Source organism: Asterias amurensis, chromosome 6 (genome assembly GCF_032118995.1).
Source record: "Asterias amurensis chromosome 6, ASM3211899v1".
In the NCBI taxonomy this organism is placed as follows: domain Eukaryota; kingdom Metazoa; phylum Echinodermata; class Asteroidea; order Forcipulatida; family Asteriidae; genus Asterias; species Asterias amurensis.
The window spans coordinates 22773422-22799408 of record NC_092653.1 but is presented as its reverse complement, the minus strand read 5'-3'; the positions used below and the strand labels follow the sequence as shown (position 1 = coordinate 22799408).

General features: G+C 38.8%; 2 protein-coding genes across 3 annotated transcripts; both read right to left on the bottom strand.

Moving 5' to 3' along the window:
* Positions 1 to 460: 460 nt before the first annotated feature.
* On the bottom strand, positions 461 to 8863 carry LOC139939074 (nucleolar complex protein 4 homolog). The gene is made up of 11 exons (XM_071934794.1): positions 8689 to 8863; positions 7960 to 8202; positions 7008 to 7112; positions 6183 to 6335; positions 5671 to 5805; positions 5009 to 5171; positions 4748 to 4808; positions 4061 to 4171; positions 2840 to 3003; positions 1966 to 2162; positions 461 to 1655 (listed from the first exon to the last, which is right to left on the bottom strand). The coding sequence occupies exons 1-11, from the start codon at positions 8857 to 8859 to the stop codon at positions 1542 to 1544; spliced, it is 1617 nt and encodes a 538-aa protein (XP_071790895.1). The 5' UTR covers positions 8860 to 8863; the 3' UTR covers positions 461 to 1541.
* A 350-nt stretch (positions 8864 to 9213) lies between these two features.
* On the bottom strand, positions 9214 to 25722 carry LOC139938967 (SMC5-SMC6 complex localization factor protein 1-like). 2 transcript variants are annotated; one of them, XM_071934652.1, is made up of 20 exons: positions 25661 to 25722; positions 24629 to 24793; positions 23626 to 23704; positions 22972 to 23221; positions 22263 to 22446; positions 21703 to 21823; positions 21019 to 21440; positions 20509 to 20571; positions 19565 to 19735; positions 18641 to 18831; positions 17533 to 17682; positions 16822 to 16981; positions 16019 to 16166; positions 15573 to 15739; positions 14598 to 14746; positions 14119 to 14219; positions 13551 to 13757; positions 12808 to 12936; positions 12172 to 12324; positions 9214 to 11725 (listed from the first exon to the last, which is right to left on the bottom strand). In XM_071934652.1, the coding sequence occupies exons 2-20, from the start codon at positions 24776 to 24778 to the stop codon at positions 11169 to 11171; spliced, it is 3552 nt and encodes a 1183-aa protein (XP_071790753.1). In that variant the 5' UTR covers positions 24779 to 24793; positions 25661 to 25722; the 3' UTR covers positions 9214 to 11168. The 2 variants fall into 2 exon arrangements, with proteins under 2 accessions (XP_071790753.1, XP_071790754.1); XM_071934653.1 differs by having other exon boundaries at positions 12202 to 12324.
* Between the last annotated feature and the right edge of the window lie 265 nt (positions 25723 to 25987).

The following is a 25987-nucleotide window of genomic DNA, read 5'->3' as shown; positions in this document are numbered from 1 at the left end:
TCATTAATTATTGTTAGTTAACGAGCACATGTGTTGCTGCAACAACAAACTTACAGGCCAGAATTAGTGTTGCTGATCTGTTCATTTGTTACCATTCGAATGCATTCAACTAAAAAAAGTATTATTAACCAAGTTTCTGTGGCACCAAAACAAAACAAATTTTTAAACAAATTAACAATTCACTTATTAGGCCTATTATCAAATCCTTTTCTGCATGCATTATCATCATTTGCATGAAGAGCATTGGTCCCAGTTGGTATAATGCTTTTAAGGTGAAAAGAAAACAAACTTGTGCACTTTAACTAGTCACAACTTGAGTACTCTCTAGACTTGCACAGACTAGATCGAGTTAGTTTTTTTTAGTCTGCTTTTACCAAATCAAATTTCTGTTGTATAATTAATGAGTAAGGTTACAGACCACACAAAACAAAACAATCTCCAAACAAAATTAACCATTCGGTTTAGAAAATTTATTATCAAATCCTTCCATGAATTATTATCATTTTGCTAGAAGAGCAAGTTTGTTTGATCCTTTCCTGAATATTCAACGAGCATCGGGAGCAAGAGGCTCTTAGTTTCCCCATCCTCAGAAGACACAATATGCTGATCGGAATTATTTGCAGTTTTCAAAACCTTTTAAATTTCTCGATGTACAATACCATGCAGTGTGCTTTTTGCTGACAAACAACCTTGTAATGATACATTCATCTTGCTTTCGCACCATTCGAGGCATCTACACGTACCAAAAGGAAGGGAAAATAGCTTGGTATCATATTGGGTGCGATAATGAGTATGCGAATACATTTTCAAACTGCATACACGGAAAAGTACAAGCATAGGGAAATCATGTTGATGGTCCTCTACAGTGAAGAGTCTGTGCACATAGTGTGTCTTTTTTCGTGCATTGAATTGCCAAATTAATATCCATTCGGGTTTAGCCAACTAAACTTGTCTGTCTGCAGGACAACCTGGGTTTGAATCCCAGTCATGTGACACTGTTGCCATTGACTGACCCCAAAAATTTAATTGTTATTATTCACCTGGGGGTACATGAGAGCCTAGTGGTGGTTCTTGCTAAATGAGAAAGAAAGCTAGAGGTCCCCCTATGAAGGATGACATCTTACTCCTACATATAATTAAACAGGCAATAAATAACTGCCGGTTAGACAGACCCTGACCCTGCTCAAGACCCTGATTGAAGACGCTGGTGTAATCAACAAGGAGGAGCTAATCAGCTGTATGCAGGATAGAGTTGTGTGGCGTGTCAGTCATAGAGCCAGACTCAAACATGCGACAACGCGCGACTTGGGTCAACTGATTTCTTTCTTAGACGGAACTGTGTGGAAGACCTTCTCAGTAATCCGACCCTTCCGATCGCCATAAGTAAGGTTATTGAAGCACAGGCTGCATACTTGATCCTGAGATAGTTCTTGAAAGAATGAAGTAGGTAGCCCTATGATCAGGGTAATATAACTTTTATGCTCCGTGAGGAAGAGTGTTCAGTTTTTATATATTGTAGCACAATTTCTTCTTGACTGCTTTTAGTCGTAGGCAAAGAAGTTTGAAGTGTCATCTTTTTTGCCAATGAGTCCTTTCGGAGGCTCATATTCCATGTGAGCCGTTTTCATCTTTTTCTTCACCACCCAGTCAATCATCTGATGAGAAGACAAAACTCAATAAAACATTTATAAGAAACAGAAACATTGAGATGTGTTGGTGGAGGTTGCAGAAAAAAAGATTTAGAAAATCTATTTAAAGTAGGCAGTGAAACAAAGATCATAACTCATAACATACAAACTGGGGAAAAAGTTCAGACAGAAACGTTGTTTATGAGAAAGTTCCCCTTTCGAAAATTATGCAGAGAAGTGTACGGTTAAGTTATGCAAACATTCATTCATTCCAATAACCACATACTAGTGGAAAAATCAGTCATGACAACCCTATAAATGCAATGGTGCAACCTACCTCACTTGTAGACAGCTCCAGGTACTCTGAGATCTCCCATTCTACTTTAGGGAAGGGTTTGTCAATCTTGGAAGCAGCTGTAGCGACCCCGGGGTGGTAGTGTGACTTGAGGGTTTCCAACTCCCAGAGGGAGCTTTCTAAAGCCTTGCTCTTTGCTGGGTCTGTCTCATCCATTAGGTATGGATCATCCGCAATTTCTAAGACAAGAATTAAACACCAGATTTAATACAACTTGACACTGGACAGTATGATAATAAAAATAGTGGTTTTCTTATATAGGGTGAATATTCGTTACTCAGTGACCCTTAAGGCGCTTAACATACAGTATTTCCTGCAAAGTATGTGGGACTCCGTTTTGAATTAAGAGACTCACTCCTTTTACATAGCACTATACAATGGTTTACAAGGTGCTGTGGCACAATATGCTGCCGGTCAAACCAGGAACACCGGGCGAACCCGCTCTCTCTTCAACAAGTGCACTGGGTTCTTTTAGGTGCGTTACACAACACACGGGACCAATGGCTTTACGTCCCATTCAAAGGACAAAGCATCATGGTTAAGTGGCTTGCTTAAGGACACAGGTGTCACAACTGGGACTCGAACCAACATTCTGCTAATCAGAAACACCAGAGTTTAAATCCAGTGCTCTCTTATTCGCTACACCATGACACACCACGATACCTGACCTGGATTTTACTTTCCCCAGGTCACGCCTTCGTACGTGTGTGACTGATCCAAGACAGGAGGTCAGGCTAGGCACGCTCCACAAATGTGAACAAGCATCACCCGCACGGCATAGCCAACCACTATGTCCACCACTGAGCATAAAGGCATTTTATAATTAATAAATGAACAAAAGAATGTAATAATTTACCTGAGGGACCGTCTGTTCGCTGAATCAAAACCCGACAGCTCCTGTGTCTCAAAAGTAGGTTACAGACAAAGGGAATGACCATCATCAGACCAGCAGGGGGCGCTGTGAGGGCTAGACGAGAAAGACGCTTTGCGCAGGCAGCCACCAAATAAGCTGGTAAATACCTAGACAAAATTATATAAGTTATATTCTTGTTACCACATTATTGATTTGGTATGATGCAAATGTTTGTATTTTGCAGTCTTACAGCTGGTTTAAAGTGTAAAAATACACAATATAAAAATACAAGAGCCAAATTATATGCATTGTCACAGGTAAATAATAGGCCTACAATTCACAATAAGGTTAAGGCACAAAAGCCTCTGCTTCAGCTTAACCTAATTGTTGTCCTACTTTAAACTTCTTAATATCTGTAACTATCTAAATCATTGTGAACTTTCAACTTTTTCATATCCTAAGTTACTATGTATTACTGTGAACTACTCATAATTTGAATCTAATTGACAAACTTATGTTTAAATGTGTAAATGTAGGGCAGCAATAAAAAATAAATGTGTAAAATGAAAATGTGCAAAATGACACAAATAAAACAACAGCAAATTTGTACAGTAACCATGGGTACATAATCATTAATGCAATATATATGACTAATGCACAGATATAACAACAGTTACCCCATTGAGTACAAAATATACAATTTGTGCAAAAAACAAATTGCAAGGTTTACCATCATGGGTAATGCAACAAACATGTACATACAAAATATGATCAATGCACAGATAACAGAATTTTTTTGACAGTTAATGGATCGTGTACATAAAGCAAAATATACAATTGATGCATACATAAAAATAACCAATTTGTAAGGTTCACCACGGGTTATATGCAAAATACAATGCAAATGTCCAGTGATATATAATACACAGTGTCAAATACACAGTGCAAATGTTACAACAGGATATAAAAACGAGCAATTTGTAAGGTTTACCACGGGTAATGCATGAAATATAAAAGGCAAATATTCAAATGGTAAGTATGAATGTTATTAGCACAGCTACTGGTGTAAAATATACAGTGCAAACTTTACAACAGGAAACAAATATACAACAGAAACAGTATAAATACAAATCAGCAATGCAAAGATTTCGGATATGCCATATAAGACGTTAAACTGAACATAGTACATGTAGGTATTGATCGAGTTGCAAAAGAAATACTTACGTTGAGCTGAGGAATAAATCTGCAAGGTGAAAAAATCGAGCTCGGAACTTGACATGGAAGATGCTGGGTTCAAACAATGCATACAGCTTCTTGTAGAACTGCGGATATTCCCTAAAAAGGAGTTTAAGATTTGGGAAAACACACAATACAATGAAAACAAAAAACAGTCAGGTGGTTTGAAGGTTACTATAGCTAGCTGTTGGTTTCAGTGTTTCATCCTACTACAGATTCATCAGCATATTTCTTGAGACAACCAACCCATACCTCAATATGCCACAACAGTAGCATTTTTAGGTACACACATCCTCACAGAGTAGAGCCATTGCCTAAAGTGCTTCAATAAGAGTGGTTAACTGGAGAAGCCACTAGCTGTGCTCAATTCGAACTTGAATTCTGGCCACTGCAAGCCTTTGTCAATTTCTGTTGTGGCAATCTGTAGCACTGATAGCACTAGATGGTGAAACATAAAAATACAACAACAGGAAAGTGTGGTTTGGGTCAAGACTGGGACTCAAACAACACTGATTAAAAGCACCAGAGCTTGAGTCCAGTGTGCCACTTCGGCCACGACAAGCCAAAGTTGACATCAAATGGCTTCAAATGGTTGGTCAACTCACTAGAAAATGTAGGACGATTAAAGTTATACATGTGTAATACACAGAAATTAGCAAACATGCTGAAACTTACAAATTGTGCTGACTGATGAGGACAAACAATCCATTGAGAGCCAACAGACTAACTGCACCTCCTGAAAAACAGCAGATAATGAACAAAAACAGATTCAACTTTGAGATACACAAAGTGAGAAGACTTGTCTTTGACAATTACCAAAGGTGTCCAGTGTCTTTAAGAAAACAACAACAAGAGAAAATATCACAAATTAATACCTAACCAAAATTGTGGGAGATTGTAAAGGTTACAAACCAAACAAAAAGAGAAAATACTGACCAATATTGTAGGAGAACGTTAGGAAGTCTGTCAGCAGAAGTGGGTTGGTCATGTGTGGCATTACGGCATCATGGAGAATAACCAACGTCTTCTTGTAGACAGACGGCGGAAGAGGAAGTCCAAGGAATACAAGCCAAGAATCACTGAATAATTTCCGATGTTCCTGGAACAGAGAACAAATCATGGAAAATTTCAGTGTAACTGCAGAGGATATTGTGGATAATTAAGCAATTTATCATTGATTTGAAGAACATTGAGGATATTGTGGATAATTAAGCAATTTATCATTGATTTGAATCAATAAACCATCTAAATACAGACAGTACCTTGATGTCTAAACACTACTCAAAAGCTAGTAGTTTAAAGTCTACAACAACATCAACTAAAACCTAATACATTTAACCAAAGCACACATCATTCTACCAAAGCACACATCATTACTCAGGGCCTTGTCACAAGAGGCAACTTTTACAGACAACTTGGAGGCAACCAACTGCAGTGCATGCTACAGGACCACAAATGAGTCGTTTTTAAAATTGTCTAATATAGGCCGGTCTCTGGCGTTATTCACAAGCCACAAAGTGTGACGTCAGATGTTCAGGCTAGGGGTTGTTGAGAAGGCTTAAGGGTAGGCCTACTTGAGGGTACATGTACATGTGTACCTTGAGGGATGTAACTTTAACATCTGCATCTTCATCTGGAGGTTTACAGAGGAAGTTAGTGATGTCCTCCTGAGACGTTGGCATCGTCAGCTTTTCTAGAAGGGCGAACATGTTGGTGCAGAACATTACGAGGTCCTTTAGAAACAGAAAATATATTATATGTTAATGGTTTATTTTAATCTGAATAAAAACAACCAAAAGGTTGACAACATTCAAATTTACAAAGTTTTTACAGAAAAATGGGATTAACAACAAACAGGCAAAATCTATACACAATCACAATTTATTTTTTTAGAAAATAGAAATTAGGCAAAAACTGGAACCAAACAGAAACAGAAACACTCAGACCTCAATTTTATTGTTACTGACTACATAAAAATGTTTGGGCATTATTCAATTAAGTCCACTGTTTGGGAAAGAAATTACATGGAGATAACAGGTGTGAGTTGCCAAACGAAAATGATGTTTTATTTTAACCTCTTTCTTTAAAGGAGCCTTCTTGTAATGCTTACCTTTTTATCAACCTCCTCATTTAAATTGGTGATGTGATATTTGATGTGGGCGAGAACGAAAAATCTGACATCATCATACTCCAAGTATTCCTGAAATCTTGCAATGAGCTTTGTCATGTCTTGCCTCCTAGATAGGAGCTTCCGTACAACATGCTGTTTATAAACAGAAAGTAAATTTAAAAGGAGGGTCAGGCCTGTATGCTTCGTTTTTGAAAGGGCAGAGGAACCAAAGCATTTTCTCTTTGATAAAGGGCACCCGATGAGGAAATTATAAGTTTCTACTGGAGAATTTCAAAGGCCCCAAGGCAATGATGAGTGGGCATAGAGCCAATTGCCTTTGTTGCCTCCTTGAAGTATCAGGCCTGGAGGGTCATAGATTGGTGTTTGACATGGTCTATAGATGATGTGACCTATGTTTACATTCAAACCGCCCTCTGTTGAAAAACACTGTATACGTCATGTTTCGCCGGGCAAAGAGACGCGTAGTCATGGTAAGATTGCATACACTTTCTAGCTGGCTGCCAGAACACAAAGGTTTTGCCCGGCGGTATGCGCGCGAATCATAGTATGGTTTTCGAGTGACGTCAGAGGTCACATCGTCTATAGATAAAAGTATAAAGAAAAGTACATACTTAAGCATTGCAGCAGGGAGCAAAAAGGGTTAGGGTTAGGTTAAGGGTACTTCCATTGATAAATCTTAGAAAGTTTTAGAGAAACTTTTGAAAGGATATCAACTCCATGATCTATATTTAATTCCAGGCCAGTAATAGGCTTGTGGTCTGAAATGCCCTCTTTATTGAACACCATTGAAAATAATATACTTACATTTAGAACATCGGCAGGGAATGCATATCGCTTTGCATCACTCTTCTTCAATGGATGGTTGGACTCGACCTGCAGCAGTTTCATCAAACTACACAGAGCTAATTCCTGTGACCAAAATAATGAACAAAAATTAGCAGAGGAAAAATCTTTTTCCCAAAGAATCAAAGCACCGCAATCTATTTATATGTCAAATATTTTGGTTTACTTGCTGGCATTTATAGAAAGAGAGAAATTGACGGACTTTATTGCTGGCTTAGGAAAAGACCAAAAGACTGCATGGCTTCTTTTGAATCTCCCTTCTTTTGTACATGTTATGTAGCTTGAAATTTTTTGCTGGACCAGAATTTGTTTTACAAGACCAGAATCAAAATGGGTTTGAACAAGCAAAGAGAAGATCTTTTTCATTTATGTTTATGTGATGTTTAAGTGAAAGTGTACATGTACTTCGATACTATTGGAAGAAAATAGAAAAATATAATTATCACATTAATTTTTTAACAAGATATTACACAATGAGGTATTTTATTCAAATGAAAACACAACACCAATTGAGCTTGTCCCATTTAGAGTTGACTGGCCCTACGCTAAGATCAAAGGCGTCTGCCCAGTCATACTTTGGACCCCCTACTAAATGGATAGTCAAACAAAAATCAGTCTCTTACACTGTATATCGATGCGGTACCCCTGCCAAAACATAGGATTCGAACTGCCTCTAGCTACGGGCAACCTCGGTAGTCTAGTTGTTGGTAAGACACTGCTCTAGAATTGCAAGGGTCGTGGGTTCAAATCCCTCCCGAGTAACATGCCTGTAATGCTTTTTCACAGGACTCGGGGAAGAACTGAGTATACAGTACTTACACACATTGGTGGATGGGTAAACAATCAAAATTAATATTCTTTATCCCCATGCAAATTTAACATCTCTTATAAAAATCAGTCCGGTCAAACTCACCTGAACAGCAGTGGCATCTGTGAAGGCTTCTATCAAACGTGAAATACATCTCAAGCAGTCTTTGTATCTCTTGTGAAGCCAGTCCTTGTACTGCTCTTCTGGACTGGCCTCTGTGGTCTCTGTGCTTTCCTCCTTAGGCTTCGTCTGTGGTTTGCCGGATGTCATGGCATCTCTGTTGAACAGAGTGGTGAACACATGCACAAGGCTCCCCAAGGCGGCACTTACTATGTCTTTGTTGTCAGACTGCAATGCAAGAAATAAATATTTATAAACAGCTTCCAATACTAACATTAATAAGGTGATGTTTGCAGTAACACTTCTCAAATCTCATTTTCACATGATTTTCACATGGTGTTAACGCAAGCAAACCTTACCTTCTTCCACCATGCAAAGTTTCAAATCGTTGTATTACTATTACTAGTACTACTAGTCCACAATTGTTTGATTTAATTTAATAAAAATTTCTCCATGATCTGGTTGTATATTAAATTTAAAGCGGTCATTAATTTTTATAGTGTCTTTGATGATTGACAGTTTTATTGATATTTTGTCTCGATCTGATTTGAAAGAAAGTTCTGAAGATCTATTTCTATTTACTATATTTTATGGCACAACACTTAATAATTAATTCCTCTGCCCTAGTGCACTACTACTGTACTGACTACGTTTGTAAACGTAGATCTGTGCTGTGTAGTGTGGGGACGAAAGAAAAAGGGCCTTATTATTTACCTGGACTTTCCTAAGGCTAAGTAGCTCTACCAGAGAGTTGGCATTTTCCCGGCTACCAAGGAACAATTTTTCCTGCTGTTTAATATCAGAAATAACCGACTTCACTTGTTTCTTGGTCATTTTCTGAGACTCCATCATGTGCTCACCGAATTTACACGCGGGCGCCGCCATATTGGTTTAGCTTCCGTGTTCAGACCTCTTGAGGGCGCACCAGCTTGAATTATTTTTTACTCAAATATTTCTGGCAAAACAACTTCTGCTCTCACCAAGTCTCTGTCCTTACTCTATGTTCTCACCAGACATTATGCCCCCTGTTTCGGGGAGGGGCAGCAATAGTGGTGATATGGATACCATAGTTAACTTAATTATAATATATAGGCCTACCCACAACTTATCTTGTGTAGCCTACATAAGCGCAGCACCAACTCAACAAAGAAAACAAACAAAAAGACTTAATAAATAAAAGTTTTCCTTTTTTAATACAAATTTTTACCTAGAAAATGTATTCATAAAAAAGGACCTAACTGGAATGTATAATTCAAGCACAGAACGTTGAAATACTAATTTCACATTTACTTGGAATAATTTGTTGTACAAATTGCATTTTTGATGAACTGTCAAACATTGGTTGTTCACGCAGGAATATTAATCTACAACCTGACAACTGAAATACACAATCTGAGAAACATTGCTTTCAGATTAAAACTGTTGGGGATAAAAAGTCAAATCTTTTTCCACAACCGTAGAACTTCGAAGTGAAGCGAGTCGATCACCAAATGTCTATTTTTGAAGTCTGTTTACCAATATTCTGATTAAATTCTTCATGCTTTTCCAAGGGTTGTATTTCATTTTTTTAGCAAAATATTTTGGTATAAAAACTTTGTCAACCAATAGGTGCCGTGTCATCATTGACATATCATATATTTTTTTAAGACTGTTTGCGAACCTCCTGCATTTCCATAGGCTATAAATGGTTCAAGTTCATTACCCAAAAACATTTGGATATAAAATATATATTTATACATTATACAAAAACACATGTTTTCAACCCATGGAGGTAGAAGTAGAAAATAGAAAGTTTTACCTCCATGGTCAACCATAACAGGGGAAAGTGTCATTATTAAATGCTTTGGCAATTTATTAAACGATTATTTTGAAGTATGTTCGAATAACAATTATAGCATATTTCTAGATGATGTTTTGGCCAATATGTTAGTCAGTGTTGTTAGTCTTTGGTGTGATGCTGTGTTGTAGTGTCTCTCCGTAGGTACAGGAACAAAAGCATTTGCTATAGTATAAAACATTGTGAGAAATGGCTCCCTCTGAAGTAACATAGTTTTCGAGAAAGAAGTCATTTTGAACAAAATTGGTTTCGAGACCTCAGAATTAGATTTTGAGGTCTTGAAATCAAGCATCCGAAAGCACACAACTTTGTGTGACAAGGGTGTTTTTTCTTCCATTATTATCTCCCAACTTCGACGACCAATTGAGCTAAACTTTTCACAGGTTTGTTATTTTATGCATATGTTGAGATACACCAAATGAAAAGACTGGTCTTTGACAATTACCGATAGTGTCCAGTGTCTTTAAATTGTTAGTGTAATTTGGTTTGCTATTTTGTAATTGTTATCATGTACCTTCACTTCAATGATGTACACTATAATCAAATTCTAAATCTGAGGTCTCGAAATCAAAGTCGTGAAAAATCACTTCTTTCTCAAAAACTACGTCACTTCAGAGGGAGCTGTTTCTCACACAAATATTTATACTACCAACCTCTCCCCATAACTCGTTATCAAGAAAGTTTTTATGACAATAATTATTTTGAATAAATACCAATAGTGTCCACTGCCTTTAAGGTAAGTTCTTTACAGCAGTTTTTGGGTACAAAATAAATATTTACACATTATACACAGAAATCATCCAAGTTAGTCAACCATAACATATGGCAATGACTGTACCAGAAAGTCTACTTACAAAATGTTTATACACAAGGTTTGAGGCAAAGTATACCTTTGGTTTTTGGAACTGTTTGACTGTTTTAAACGTATATAAATGTAGATATGTACAATAAAACTAAGTTGTCAAAACTTCATTTCAAAAGGTTGTTCCGTTTTTTTAGATGAAAAATTTGATGGATTATGGAAGAATAATCCTTATTGGAATACACAATCTGAGAAAGGTAGATTGAATTTTTTGGGAATAAACCACACTCCTTTGAATGAAGGGAATTGTTTCTAATTATCATCAACTGCAGTGTTTTTTTTTTCTGCCAAGCAAGCTTTACATGATGTTGAAATGGTGCCCTGGTCCCAGTTAATACTACCAACAGTCAATTTCAATAGGGACAGCACACCATGGTACAGTGCTGATTTCATTGTGGCGACTTGTGTCCCACTATCGATCATTTTAACTAATACATTTCCTGAGCAATATGCTGAATACTTAATTGAGCCATGGTCCGTCTTTGAATGAATTATTTACAAACAAGTGAGTACGACTGCTTTCAGTTCACAAACAACCTTATTACATATTTTACTGCGTTGCGATCCAACCCACGGACCGATTCGACCGATGTGATGAACAAAACCATCAATATGACTATCCAGTCGGCACATCTCGGTCAAGTCATCAAGAAGGCGAGACCCACTAAACCTCAAAGAGCTCTGCTGAAAAGCGCCCTCGTTGGACACGGACGTCATCATCTCATAGTGTACTGATGTCTGTGAGTACGCTTTGCAACTACCCGCATCTGACGTCTCATTGAGGTTCAAGTCAAAACCGATAATCGATCCATGCTGACTGTCTAGATCAGCTTTGATGGGTACCAGCTTATGAACTCTCAGGCAAGACCGCAGGAGATGGCAGACCAGGAGGCATAGCTGTTCACACCTCTCGGCTGGTATGTACACCTTGGGGCCGCTTGAAGAACCCAGCACACAGGTGTACTCTTCTTCGGATGGGATGCCGATGTCCCGCAACTGTCTAGAAGGAGGCGAAGGAGTTGAACTCTGGGGAACTTCCTGGGAGTCAGATTCTGGCGGAAAATATAAGAAATGGGTTCGCTTAGAATGTTTTAATAAACCACATGAGAAAGTGACTTGGATAAATGATTTCGGGGTTGATCAAAGAAAGATTCCTGTTTGGTTTATAACTTCATATTTGAAATATAAGTCGCATCCCTTTAAGGTGATACCCCGGCTGCTTCCAAGGTTGTATCCTAAAGGCATGAATAGCTTCTGACTTGCACCCCGAACAAGAATATTACCAAAATAGGGAGACTGCCAAAAAAAGGTTAGAAAGCTCAGTTGGTGGAGCACAGGTACGCTAATCCGGAGGCCCTGATTCAACACCAATATCAAGGTTTAATATCGGTTACTTTTGTTGCATCTTGGCGCGCCAAAGAGATAATCACAAAATATCCACTTTTCTCTTTTTTGGCCTAACCTCCAATGTGTGCAATACGATATACATTACCCTTACCCATTACATTTTCTTTATTGTGATCTTTACCAGGCATCGATGGTTCAGATTTTGTATCAGTGCTCAACACCAGAGCACGCCTCATGGCATTATCAGCGGTCAAGTCTAGAGGAGTGAAACCTGCCTTGTTACGTGCCATCAAAACAGCTTTACCTGTGAATGATAAACAAGTTGATTTAGAAACCAAATATGTGACAGTGTTTATGAAAATGCGTTGATTGTCCCACAGCCAACTTTCAAGTAGAGTGTTGGGAGGGTTAACAAAAAAGGTGAAATTAACTTTTGTGATATAGGTTTCTTGCTTCTTAAAAGTCTTTATTTTCAATACAAATTAACAAAAACAGAACTTTCTGACCCTTTTGTTTCATTTGTGTACTTTGTTTCCTTTACAATGTATGGTTTTTACCAAATTGGCTGTTTCTCCCTTACGAGCCATATTCAGATTATGACATAATTAGGTCAAGACTTCAGGAGCATAAACATGACACAAGTGTGTAAGTAATGTGAATATGAAGCTTGTTGTATGCTCTTTGCAGCCATGCACAACACTCAAAAGTTAATTGTCTCCCTGGGAGAAACCCATGCCTGCATCAGTAAGACTTCAATTTTAAAAGCATGTTAAAAAGATTGTATTACCCCCAGCTTTGACAAGCAGTCTTGCTACTTCTACATGGTGGTTGTTGACGGTGTCATGCAACGGAGTAGTTCCACATTCAGCAGGGGCTGCCAGAAGATTCAATCCATTCGCAGATTTCTTGTCTTTACCTAGTTCAAAATAATTTAAATCCATTTAATTGTTTTAATCCTAAAAAAAGTATATACAGTAAAACTTGTGAAAATTTCAAAGAGTAATTGAGGTACCGACGAATGTCTGGAGTGGTTAAGTCCTCGCAGGAAGAATGCAGAAATCTTTATCAGATGGAAATGCTTTTAAAGGCAGTGGACACTATTGGTAATTGTAAAAGACAAGTCTTCTCACTTGGTGTATCTCAACATATGCATAAAATAACAAACCTGTGAAAACCAAGTAGGTTTTTATGGTAATTTATTTTCGGAGCAATTATCAACGATATACCCTCCCTTTAAGTTTGTAAATCTTTATGAAATTCGACCCACAAAAGAACATTCTTACTAGGTTTCCCCCTAAATTAAACAATGATGTGTAAAGCACTGCATACTCGTTACTTTCCTGAGTTCTGCGAGCAAAATCACAGTTGCACCTACCACCTTTGCCAATCTAGAGCAAGCGTTTTACCAACTAGACTATTCAGACAGCCTGGTAGATATTTGAATTCTATATTTTAGCAGCGGGTGCCGCAACCATTTAATAGATTGAAATTTTATTACAAAATTTCAATGACATGTTATTAATATTGTACCTGGACTGAAATAAGATGCAATCGTGGCCTTTGGTTTATATTTCAATAACTCCTTGACGCAGTCTACATGGCCGTGATTTGAAGCTTCGTGAAGTGCAGTCCAGCCGGCAAAGTCCACTTGGTTAATCTCGATGGCAGGATTCGATAGCAACTCTCGTACCTTCGCTACATTGTTTTTTATACAGGCTAAATGTAAAGGTGTCTCCCCTGTCAATACAACATAAAACACAAAAGTTACAATTTGTTGATACACTATGGGAAAGCTCCACTTAAACATCCTTTTTATCGGACAAATAACACCTGGTATCTCCATGTAATTTCTTTTCCAAACAGTGAAAGAAATGAAGTGGATCATGCACAGATCATAAAGGCAGTTGACCGCCCGAAGAAATTATCTGCTCATCCAATAAGTTCAATGGCGCAAGTAATTCAAAGTTTTTGTGGTGAAACTCAGATAATTTTTTTAAATCAAGCTTTCGAAAAATGGCCTGTAAATTTTAAAACTTAACCCGTATCTGCAGACTATTGTTTAAACATGTGAAGGGATGAAAATAGGGTGAAAACATACCTCTCATATTTCTGCGGTTGACTTTGTTGATTTTCGTCTTTGGAGCTTTGATGTTGGGACGGTCTTGGAGTGTTTGTAAGTTTCTGATGTTGTTTTTTACACTGACAACACAAACAGGAAGCAAAAGGTATTGTTAAACAAGACATGTTGTCAAAATTTCAAAATCATAATCTGCCTAAAAGTTACACAAGTTTTTCTTTTCAATAAAACATGTCACCAAACTGAGGTCATGATGAAGTCTACTACAACCATAACCCTGGCAAATACAACACGACGTATCAAACTTGTGTCTTACTTTGACTGCTTCTATCTTTCTTTCACTTTGTACTGTTCAAATCAAGACCAGTTTTAATTTCCCAAGTGTGGGAAGTTTTTTTCTTATCTTATGAATACCTTGATTGGTAAGAGTTGTTGTAGTTTGTTGCAATTAACAGACTCAAAGTCCATACATAATAACAATTGCAGCAGTTGATACTTACGCCAGAGTCTTGAGGGGTCCAGCTTGGACAGTATCTTGATGCGGTCTTTTCCTGGACTTAGTTATAACTGCTTGGCTTGGCTTTTCAGGTGTCTTAGGATGCAGGGAAGCTGTCGTCATCAGAGGTAGCAGATAAAAGTAATAGTTCACCTGTGGGGAAAAATCACCATGAACAAAAACAAATCACTAATTTTCTTTCTGAAAAAATAGTTAATGACCTCTTTCCTTCCTAGCAGAGTCTTCCACGAATACTAATTTAATGACAACATATCACACTTAAACAGGTATACTGGTGTAGCAGAAGCAGTGGAAAGACATAAAAAGAGAGAGAAAATACACAGAATAGGCAAGGGATGAACACTAAAAGACAAGGGGTAGATACATAGTGGGAACAGGCAAGGAGACTAGTTTAACCACAGGGGATTGGAAACACAAAAACTAAAATCGAAGGTGGGAAGAGGGAGGAGGAACTTTTCTCATGTACTTTGAAAACAAAGAGCTGGGATGGACACAGGTTTAAACAAATACCACATTAGCAAGTCTTTTCCTTGTTCCTTTGTCAGTCTAAGGGCTACCCTTTAAACTGATTAGGGCTGCCAACCCAGATCAAATGTCACCTGGGATATCTTGTCACCTGAAGCTGAAACAAGGTTAGCAAGTCCATAAGGATGTAGGCATGAATGTATATTTGGTTTGCAGTAACACCATGTGTGTATCAACTTGCCAAGTAAGGTTTGTTCTTAGAGAACTGTCTTGCTTTATTCTACTACCGCGGAGTAGATGTTCAGGGGTTCGGGAGACTTCTCATTCTGAAAAGAACTGTCCTGCTTTGTAGGCATGGTTATCATCCACTAGGAGCCTGGCTGCTAGAGCGTCATGCACAAAATGGACAGTAGGAGAATTTTTAATAAGTGAAATATTGACTTTGCTGTGTAACTTCTGACAGATGTTGGAAACTAACAAAAACTAGACGCACCACTTTTTTGAGCGATAGAGGCTGAGCTACCAGATCTCTGAACTCCTCTCTCACGAGGCTGTCATCATAAGCGCACAGTAAACTCTCTACCACCTTCAGTTTCAACCAATCAGGACGCAAGAGGGACAGAAGAACGTTGAGAGATTCCATATTCTCCATCAGGCCCTCTATAAAACAATATAGGAAAATTTATAAATAATAGTACAAATATTTATGGGAAAAAAATCAAATGTGATTTTGCTTTTGAAAAAACATTGCCTCACAACAGCAGCTAAGATCCTTAGCAGTTAAGATGGTTGAGTTGGCGTAGTGGTATCTTTCCTCGGTCGAACCCAAGATGACCTTAAAAAACTCTGTAAAAACCTTTAGGTTAACCAGGAACTACTGTTTGCCATTCGCAGTGCTTGCCGAGTCTGACTGGCTCGAGTCCCACCGACCAAACTAACCTTGTGATAGCATCGAAGCGATCTCGGCAGCAAAGTCCAGATGTACTCCCGTCTCAGCATGTCCCAAAATGCTACTGTCTCCTGTGATAACTCTGCAGGTCTCTGCCGCCATTTCCACTAAACTTATGATCATCCTCAGACAAGGGTACTACACGAAAGAATAATGACACCTTAATAATAATAATAATACAGGGTTCTCATACAACACTTTAACACCCCTAGGGGCATGTCAAAGTGCTCAGTATTTTTCTTTTTTCCTGTAAGGTATTTGGAGCTACTTCAATTCAATTTAAATTCAATTCAACAAACATTTATTTCCATAAAGGGTAATCACTTAATAAGAAAACAAAACAATAGATACAATAAAACTAATACGTGGAGGCATTAATACGGAATGCCTTAAACTTCTGAAGTATGATGAGACCTATTCCGATGTATTGGTTCAACTGTCATACTTTTTAATATTTTTGAAGGATCCGTACAACAATCAGGAACTTAATAAAATTTCTCCATAGTCAGGGAAATTTACAAATTTGTTCATACAACAGTAGGAAAAAAGAAAAACAGTGTGGTATTACATCATTGCGGTAACCGCTGCTAAGGATTCAAACTGCATCTATCCATCGGGCTAGTTCAGTGGTTTAGTGGTAAGACATTGCTCCAGCAATACAAAAGTTGTGGGTTCAAATCTCACCCGAGTGATTTTCCTGTGGGAAAGTACTTTGGAAAGTACTGAGTACACAGTGCTGACAGTGTAAGGATAAAAAGCAAATTATAGGATTGTGTAGGATTGAGTTTCTCACCATGTGTGATGCACTGCCAATGGCCGCCACAGCCTGAAGCATGAAGCTGATCAGCTGAGTGGCAAATGGACCCGATGCTTTGACATTACCATCTGGCCATAGAATACTGGACAGCATACAGTGACATGACTTCTGCTCCTTGGTGGTTGCATTGCCTTGGCTGTACATTAGGCAGGTTCAAACAAAGAGAAAGAAAGAAAATTGGACAAAGGTTTCAACAAATTAATTTTGGTCTCCTCCCAGTTCCAAACAAGAATGAATGATGCTCCCATTGAAAGCATGATTTAGTATTGAAGCATTCAATAAGGAGTGTTCAAACAAGAAATACAGCCTGTGTCATAGGAAAGTCTGTCCCCCGGGAGATTAACATGCGCTGAGGGAGGACGATTCAAAGAGGACGTTATCAGAAGGAGGTACATGTACACAGTTTGCCAGAAAGGTGGGGGGGGGGGAGGCGCACAGAATCTCCTGGGGACAAAATCTCCTGCCACACCAGCATGTTCCCAGACAGAACTGTGGACATTGGGAAAGGGACAGTGTCACCATCTTTGACTCATTTTGTGGAGGATCACAATTAAGGTTAAGTTCACTTTATGAGAGTCCTTGGCTTCACAACCAGAATAAATCATATGAAACTTTGGAAAGGGGGGAATCCACAACACTGATGTGATTGCTTATAATATCGGCCCTAATACAAGCCAAAACACTCACCGATGCACCCAGACCTGGAAGTCCTGCTCTACTAGAGCCACTATATAGCTCAGTAACATCTGATGATTGTTCCTTAAGACGGAATTCTGAGCTTGCTCTTGCTCCTGTATATCCTCTTCAGAATCTCCTAGAGGCAGCTGTAAGGACTTCCTGTAAGGTGAAAGTATTTGAGGAGTATTGAGGGAACCTTATATATTCCCCTCATGTTGATGTCGTTTGATCGGCCATGCTCATCGGAGACCTGAGGTGCCTCTCGCTACTTTCGTAAATCCACAAAACCAGCCATCTGAACCCTTTCGACAGGGTGGAAGCCTCCGCTGCACCTACATATCACAGCTTATAGATGACCTCAACGCCATCGGCCTACAACACGATCAAGCTGTTCAAGCTGCCCAGGATCGGCCTGGATGGCACAGATGAATTTCTAACATTGGACAAACACGTGGTCACAACGTCTCGAGCCAAGTTCGGCCCGAGTAGCGTCAAGTATATGTTGGTGTCCTTGTGACCCTATTTAAGGCTTGATGGTGTGTTCTACATGCAAGGCAGCTTTTCCATTATTACTGGCAGGGTATACTTTTGGTAATTGTCAAAGACCGGTAGCTTTATTGCTGCATAAAAACACAAACCTGGGAAAAACTTAGGGCTCAATTGATCATCAAAGTTGCAAGAATATGGAAGAGAAATAAAAACACCCTTATTGCATGAAATTGTAAGCTTTAAGATGCATGAGAGAAAGGCTTATGCCTGAAACTTTTCTTACATTAGGCTAGTTGGGGTAAACTTGCAATAAAAAAATAAAAAATTACAACAAGTTCTAACCCTATAACTAAACAAATACTGCATACTAATGTTTTCCAGCACATACAAAAATGTTCACTTTTTAGTTTCAAACTGCCTCCTCAAAGTTTAGGCAAATAAACAAAAAGTACAAAATACTCTGAGTCTTGTTAGCTACATTTCACATTTCTGGTCCAGTGTAAGTTACAAGTTACAAGACCTATAGTAAAGTGGAGGTTCTTGAAATTTGAGCCCTGAATGTCATTAGAAATGTTTTAAAAGAAAATAAAAATAAAGAAAGAAAGAAAAACATTCTGATGTCTGGTACCTGATGACACTACCAACAAAATCCCATGGTGTATTGATGGGATCATCACTCTCCAGACCAAACATATCATTATCGGACGGCACAAACGAATCAAGGTAGACCTGAGACATCTCTGGTGTTGACGGTCGGTGAACGCAGAGAACCGATTTCAATAGATTGATGGCTTGGGATGTGAACGCAACATCTTTCCACTAAGAAAAGTCAATGAAAACAAAAACATACTGTTATTTATCACACAAGCACAAGGAATACTGGTTTGATTGGCTGCATATTGTGCCACAGCACCTTGTAAACCATTACTAGATGATACGTAAAGGAACAAGTCTATTACTTCAAAATTGTAGCTCCGCATATCCTTGCAGGAAACATACTGAATGCTGAAGCGCCATAAGTGTCACTGAATTTGATCTTGCAAAAAATAGTTAATGGCCTGACGTTTCGACCCTAGCAGAGTCTTTCTCGAAGGCTAAATGACAACACAACAAACACGAACAGTTACAGGTAACTAAGTGAAACATAAGCAGTGAAGTGGAAATACATGAATGGGGTTAGAAAGCATACAGAAAAAAGCAGGGGGTAAACAATGAATAGGGGGACAAAAAGGGGGGGTGAAGGGAAGGGACTGGCTTGACCACAAGCAAGAGGATGGAAACACAAAGGACAACATTTGATCTTATTAACATGTTAAGCTTAATATCAAAATATTGCAGAACATTACGCAGGGATTTAAATGTATGATCGACAATGGTAGGATAAAACCAAAAATTGCAAAAATAGGTGAAACAATATACAGAAACCAGATCAAACCTGTTTCAACCTGCATGACCCGTTCCAACCAGTTTCAACCAAATTTGAATTGTATACAATAACATAAAATGTCCTTCATAGTTTAATTGGAAAGTCTTTTGAGGGTCTCCATCTTACCTCTAAAACCTTGCTCATGATGACGTGTAGTAACGATGATGGAGGGTATTTCTTGACAGACAAGTAGGAGTGGATGCTCTCCACTGCTCTCAGCCATAGGCCTTCCTCCAAATACGCATCAATGAGATTGCAGACCATGGTCGGGAAAGGCATCGTCATTTCTTCATGGTCCTGTAAAGATCACACCAAAGTTAGCAGAGGATAAATACTTTGAAATAAGCATTAGCTGTTGCACACTGCTTAAAGACCTATGGTATAAATGGATAAAAAAAAAGCTAGTGGCTTGATGTTTTGACCCTAGCAGAGTCTTTCTTAAAAACGACTGACAACACTACACTTTCATTTAGCCTTTGAGAAAGACTCTGTTTGGGTCAAAACATTAAAGACAGTGGACACTATTGGTAACTGTCAAAGACTAGCCTTCACAGTTGGTGTATCTCAACATATGTATAAAATAACAAACCTGTGAAACTTTGAGCTGAATCGGTCATCGAACGTGCGAGATAATAATGGAAAAAAAACACACCACTGTCACACGAAGTTGTGTGCATTTAGATGGTTGATTTCGAGACCTCAAGTTCTAAACTTGAGGGTCTCGAAATCAAATTCGTGGAAAATTACTTCTTTCTCAAAAAACTACCTCACTTCAGAGGGAGCTGTTTCTCACAATGTTTTATACTATCAACCTCTCCCCATTACTTGTCACCAAGACATTTTTTATGCTAATAATTATTTTGAGTGATTACCAATAGTGTCCACTGCCTTTAAGCCACTGATTTTTGAGAGGGATAAATATTTGGATTCAAGATTCAAAGTAATGACTGTTTTGATAAATAAAAAAACATGAAACTTGTTTTCCGTATGTACAAGGAGTATGTTACAACAATAGGGCATATAAAACAATAAACACAACGATTGAATTGACAACAATCTTTATATTTTACCTGATACTTAGGAGGTTTGACTTGAATCCAGTAAGGAACACGGGAGTAATACGCTGGCGAGTACTGCAAGAAGAAAACATAAATATTGTGTTAAGTGTGACATCTCCTCACCATACCATCCGTACTAATCTTTCGGTTCAAGGACTTTCTCTAGTGCTGCCCCCCAACTTTGGAACTCTCTTCCCAGCTACATCCGCTTTCAAAACTCAGCTCAAATCCCATTTGTTTTCTATTGCCCATTGTTCAGTTTATCCTTTTGTTTGCCTATTATACTAGTTTGTTTTTTAAGTGTTGCTCTTTGCCTTTTGTTTTTTTGTAAAGCGCATTGATATTTCTTTCAGTTATGAAATGTGCTATATAAGAATTAGCTACTATTATTATAGTTATTATTATTACGACATCCAGTTGGGGCCAACCTGGTAAAGTGAGCATGGATTTCAACCACATTCCAGTACACCGCACTTAAAAGCAGGACTAAATCAAAGATAATTTGACTGCTTTTTCATTCACCTTTTTCTGAACCTCTTCCACCGTCTTCTGAACCTGATGTGACGAAAAAAGTTTTCTATTCACGACCGTCTCACTCTTAACACTAACACCAGGATCGTTGCTCTTTGTGGTCTGTTTAACAAATGTCCCGGGACCACCTGGTGTCTTTGAACGGGTCAAAGGTGTCCGTTTCAGGGTCGTCTGGGTGAGGGAAGGTGTTTGTGGTGATTTGGTGAGTGGTGACCGATGCTTTGAAGATGCTTGTGGTGACTGGCTCTGAGAGTCAGAAGTCTGGCTCTGACTTGGACTACTCTGACTGGATTGAGTGAATAGTGATGCTGGAAGTTGGCTTTGACGGTACCGCTTTGGCTTCACGGCGTTGGTAGAAGTTTTAAGGGGTGTTGTTATACGCGGTGTAGAAGGACCAAGGCTTACGGAACACCCTGTGAAAAGTCAAAAGATACGTAGTTCAGATGAACATTCCTTACACAGGGGTGAAATTCTTCTCTTTACAATAAGTGCACTGGGTTCTTTCACAACACAAGAACCTACGGCTTTATGTCTAGTTCGAAGGACACAGCAATAATGGTTAAATGCCTTGCTCAAATATCACGACCAGGACTCAAACCTACAGTCTGCAAATCAAATGCTCTTATCCGTTATGCCACCACATAATGAAGCCAAGACCAGAATTACAAAACTTACCTTTGAGTGGTGAGCTTGCACAACTCCCTGCTGTGCTGGAAAGGCTGTTAACCAGTGAGCCTCTCTTATTTTGGTTGGGTTCAAAAGTCCTGATGTCATACTTCTCTAAATCAGGGCTTTCCTAGAAGAAAAATTGACAAAGTTATAACATTTTAATCTCTGAGTATTGATTGATCCATTCTAGGAGAAAAGTTTGCCATGACAAGAGCCAACATTTGTATTTTCACTTCTTCCTATGAGAGATTAATACATGGAGCACACTTTTCTCATGGCGTGTTACTGTTGTGTCCAAGCGGATAAGATTACCAGACTCAAGCTTCTTCTTTTTTCTGTTCAGCAGAGTGTGGGTTTAAGTCCAAGTTGTGACACTTGTGATACTTTACCATTAAAGGAACCCAGTGCACTTATCGGTTGGCTGCATATTGCATCACATTACCTTACCATTGCATGGTGTTAATGTCAAAGAAAAAGGTATCACACTTCAAAATTGCAGCTCCACAACCCCTTGCAGGAAAATACTGACGGTTGAATATTTAGAAAATGCATTTTGCAATACATACCTGAAACAAATACTCTGCGATGAAGTCAGGGGCCAAACATGGCACCCCCTCAGCCAGCAGAGGGCGCACTTTCTCTAGGTAGCACTTGTCCATGAAGATGTAATTAAGTGTCTTGGTGAGACTTTCAAGGTTCTTGGAGGAGGACCGTAAGGACATAACATTCCCTCCACCACACTCTATTAACCTACAGACGGTGAAGAGACAAACTTGCTGATCATGTACCATCTTGTTTTGGGGAAATCAGGTTGTCCTTGTGGGTTTTTTTTCCTCTTTTTTTTAAAGCGACTATGGCCCTTTTCCGAAACCACGGTTTCGTCTTTGGATTTGAACTGAGGCCCTTTCTCTTTTCTGAAGCCCTGAGCGCGTATACGCAAAGCATGTGCAAATTGCCAAAACAACCGCAAAGCCAAGCAGGCCTGAGCCAAATCCAAAACCGAAGCCGTCGTATCGAAAAAGGGCCTGTGTTTCAAATACCATCTCAGACCTAAGCCTTCTATATAAATTGTCAGGGTACGAATTTTACACTGGACCACAGGCCTATAGTGATTTTAGTGTCGAACCAGTAAACCTGTGACTTAACAAGTCTGGCTGGCTGGTGTTTTTCAATTGAATAACAACTTTTCACTGTGTAATAATACAAACAAATGTTCAAATGACTTAGAGCCCAAGAATAATGAGTAATGATGAAAGAAGGTGTAGAAAAATGTACCTTCTGTAAACAGCAGGTCTGTTCTTGGTGTTAGTCACAAGTATAGCGACATTCCATCCTTCAAAAGCTCGCTGATTCTTCATTTCTAGGTGTTCTCGCCATCGCTTCGGGGCATTCACCATAGATGCACTAGTGATGCTAATGTTACTATCCTCAGAAGTCTCATTGTCCCACACGTAGCTGGCTTCTTCTAACCAGCGACCTGCCGCTGTACTGTCATGGATGTAATCAGGAGAAACGACCCATCTCCCTGAATAGAGACCAACAAAAAAGTTCAACTCAAATCGCCAAGTCATTCTTGCTATTTGTAGGAATAAAGTTATCTTCTCTCAAACCCTGGTAAAGACACTTGTGTCCTTGAGCAAGACATTTCATTATAAAAGCACTTCTCTTCACCTCGGGGTAAACATAGTCGCCTGCGAGGTTAGAGGTTGATGTTTTGTTTGAAAAAATCCTTTGGAGTGCCATGGCAGCCCAGGGCTGTATACTTCCCAGGAAGCTAAGAAGCTGAGAAATGTTACAGGAATGTTACTGGGTCAATAATCAGTGCACTAATGTAAAGAGCAATTGATACATTATTGTAAAATCTGATTTATAGGCCTAACAACTATGAACTTATTAAAATGTAAGTAAAAAAGAAAGCTGTGATCTTACCTGATGCACATCCACATAGGAACTTCTCACTTCTCATTGGTCGGATGCAGACAACATGGGTGCACTCTGGTGAAAATTCCTGCCAAGAAATATCACAAATTATATGAAAATAATGTGCCTTGGATATAGATTTACATTTGAAATAAAACAGACTTGGTCTGTATCATCCAGTTCGTAATCTCCGCTCCAGGTCTCTCTTAGTTTGTCCCTCAACTTTTACTAAATTTTATGGGGCAGGAGCTTTTGCAGCAGCAGCAGCAGAATTATGAAATAGTCTTCCGGACACCATAAAACAAGCTCAAACAGTGAATTTATTTAAGACAAAGTTAAAAACACATTTATTTTAAGCAGAACCATGAAATTGGGCCCTGCTCTTAGATAGCAATGCAAAATTTGTGGCTTTGAATCCCATCTGGAGAACACAGGAAAGTACTGAGTATACAGTTCTGAATACACATTGGTGTAAGGGTAGTAAACAGTTATCCCGATCGATGCAAAACTAACATATAGATCTTTTAATAATAAACAGCTCTATGAAATTGGTCCTTGGGCAAAAAAGGCCATGGCCTTTTTTATGGTCTCCATGTACATGTACACTGTACATGTAAAAGACCGATCCAATAGGCTCCGCCAACAACGCACGTGTGAGCAAGAACACGTGGGGCTCTCCGATGCCTTTCTGCACAACTCTGCCGCGCGCGCCAAGCATACGCGCGCATGTCGGACCTTAGTGTCAGACCTTCGTTACGATTGGTCAATACGCAATGGGGCGGGAACAAAAGCCTTGCTTCACCCTATGCCTAGATGTTGTCCTGTTTGTCATTATTTACTCAACTTCGGTGTAAATTGTTATTGTCTTTACTACATCTGTGATTTGCCATTATTATTCATTACCATGTATGTTAACTTTAATGATGTAAACAAATGTAACTTTATGGCAACATTAAAATAAATGTATTGAAATAATAATGGATTGGTCTTTTCCAGGCCTGCTGAGACTTACCTTGCAATCAAGGTACTTTCCACCAAGTCGGATGATCTGTCGGGCAAGTGTAGTCTTTTCATGATCGCTAAATCCAGAGAGTAGGAAACTATATTGAGAGGATTGTTGACGATCTGACTTGCGTCGCACAGAAAGCTGCTGTTGCTTCATCTTGGAACCGTATCACTATGAGTACAGTAGAAACAAAAACAAGGATGAAGGATCAGGAAACATTTTTGTTGTGGGCGAGAGTTTAATAACTTGATGCATATCCAGGCTTGTACAAGTATGCTTTGTTTTTCAAAGGGCAAGGGCAAAGGCACCAAGGCATTTTCTCCTTTGTATTAGGGCAACCTAGCTAGAACCTGTAGACTATGGGGAAAGTGACAATTTCTACTGGAGCATTACAAGGACACGAAGAGGGCATGGAGGCAACAAAGGTGACCTGTAATATATTACTGCATAGCACCACTTACTCTACTCTACGTTGCTTTGCTAGTTTGTGCAACATTAACACAGGTTTACTACAATTTTATTCCAGTCTTCAGTCATCAAACAAATGTAACATCAGGAAAGCGTAACAAAGGGAGTGAGAATAAGATTGAGATAATCACTGAGCAGCTGAGTCTGAGTGAGTGATGTGATGTTTCACAAAATTGAGTGAAAAGTGGCACGATACGGAAAGTTCTCCTTGTATTTATTTGTAATCCTCAATCCGTGCTCGACCCTCCCATTTCCAATGGTCGATTATGACCCCACCATCGCCCAGATCCCTCCCCACCTAACCCAGCCCAACCACCACATCACCCCCACATGGCGCTGGACTGGATCTCACCACACCATGGGGGAAGATCTCACCCACAACAAAATACACAACACAACAACAGCAGACAGCATGCAGGGCAGGGAGGTTGATTATTACTTGCTCTGGCTCTGCTGTTTACGTTTAGATAGATGAAGATGGGTATCCAAACAAAAGAAGAAGACACTATGGGGGACAAACTAAAATTAAATATTGTGTAAAATTTATGTCATTTGAAATTTACGGCTTACCATAAAATCTGACATTTGCGCTCAGCAGCAAAAGTTGGGTTGTTGAAAATCCAATTTTCCGCGCTCAAAACATGAGATATACGACAATAAATAATTATTCGGATCTCCTAATTAAGAAAGAACGTTTCATTATTGTTACAAGGGAGAAATATGAATTGTTTTTAAATATATTTTGAAGTATGTATGTTGCCAATTTGTAGTAATAATACTACCAAGTGCAAAAAATATCTTACTTATTTTTTTACGTTAATTTTTTACAGCAGCAATAAAAACTTTTAAAAATGAAACTTGTTTTCCTAGAATGTTCCTACTACATAATGGACGATC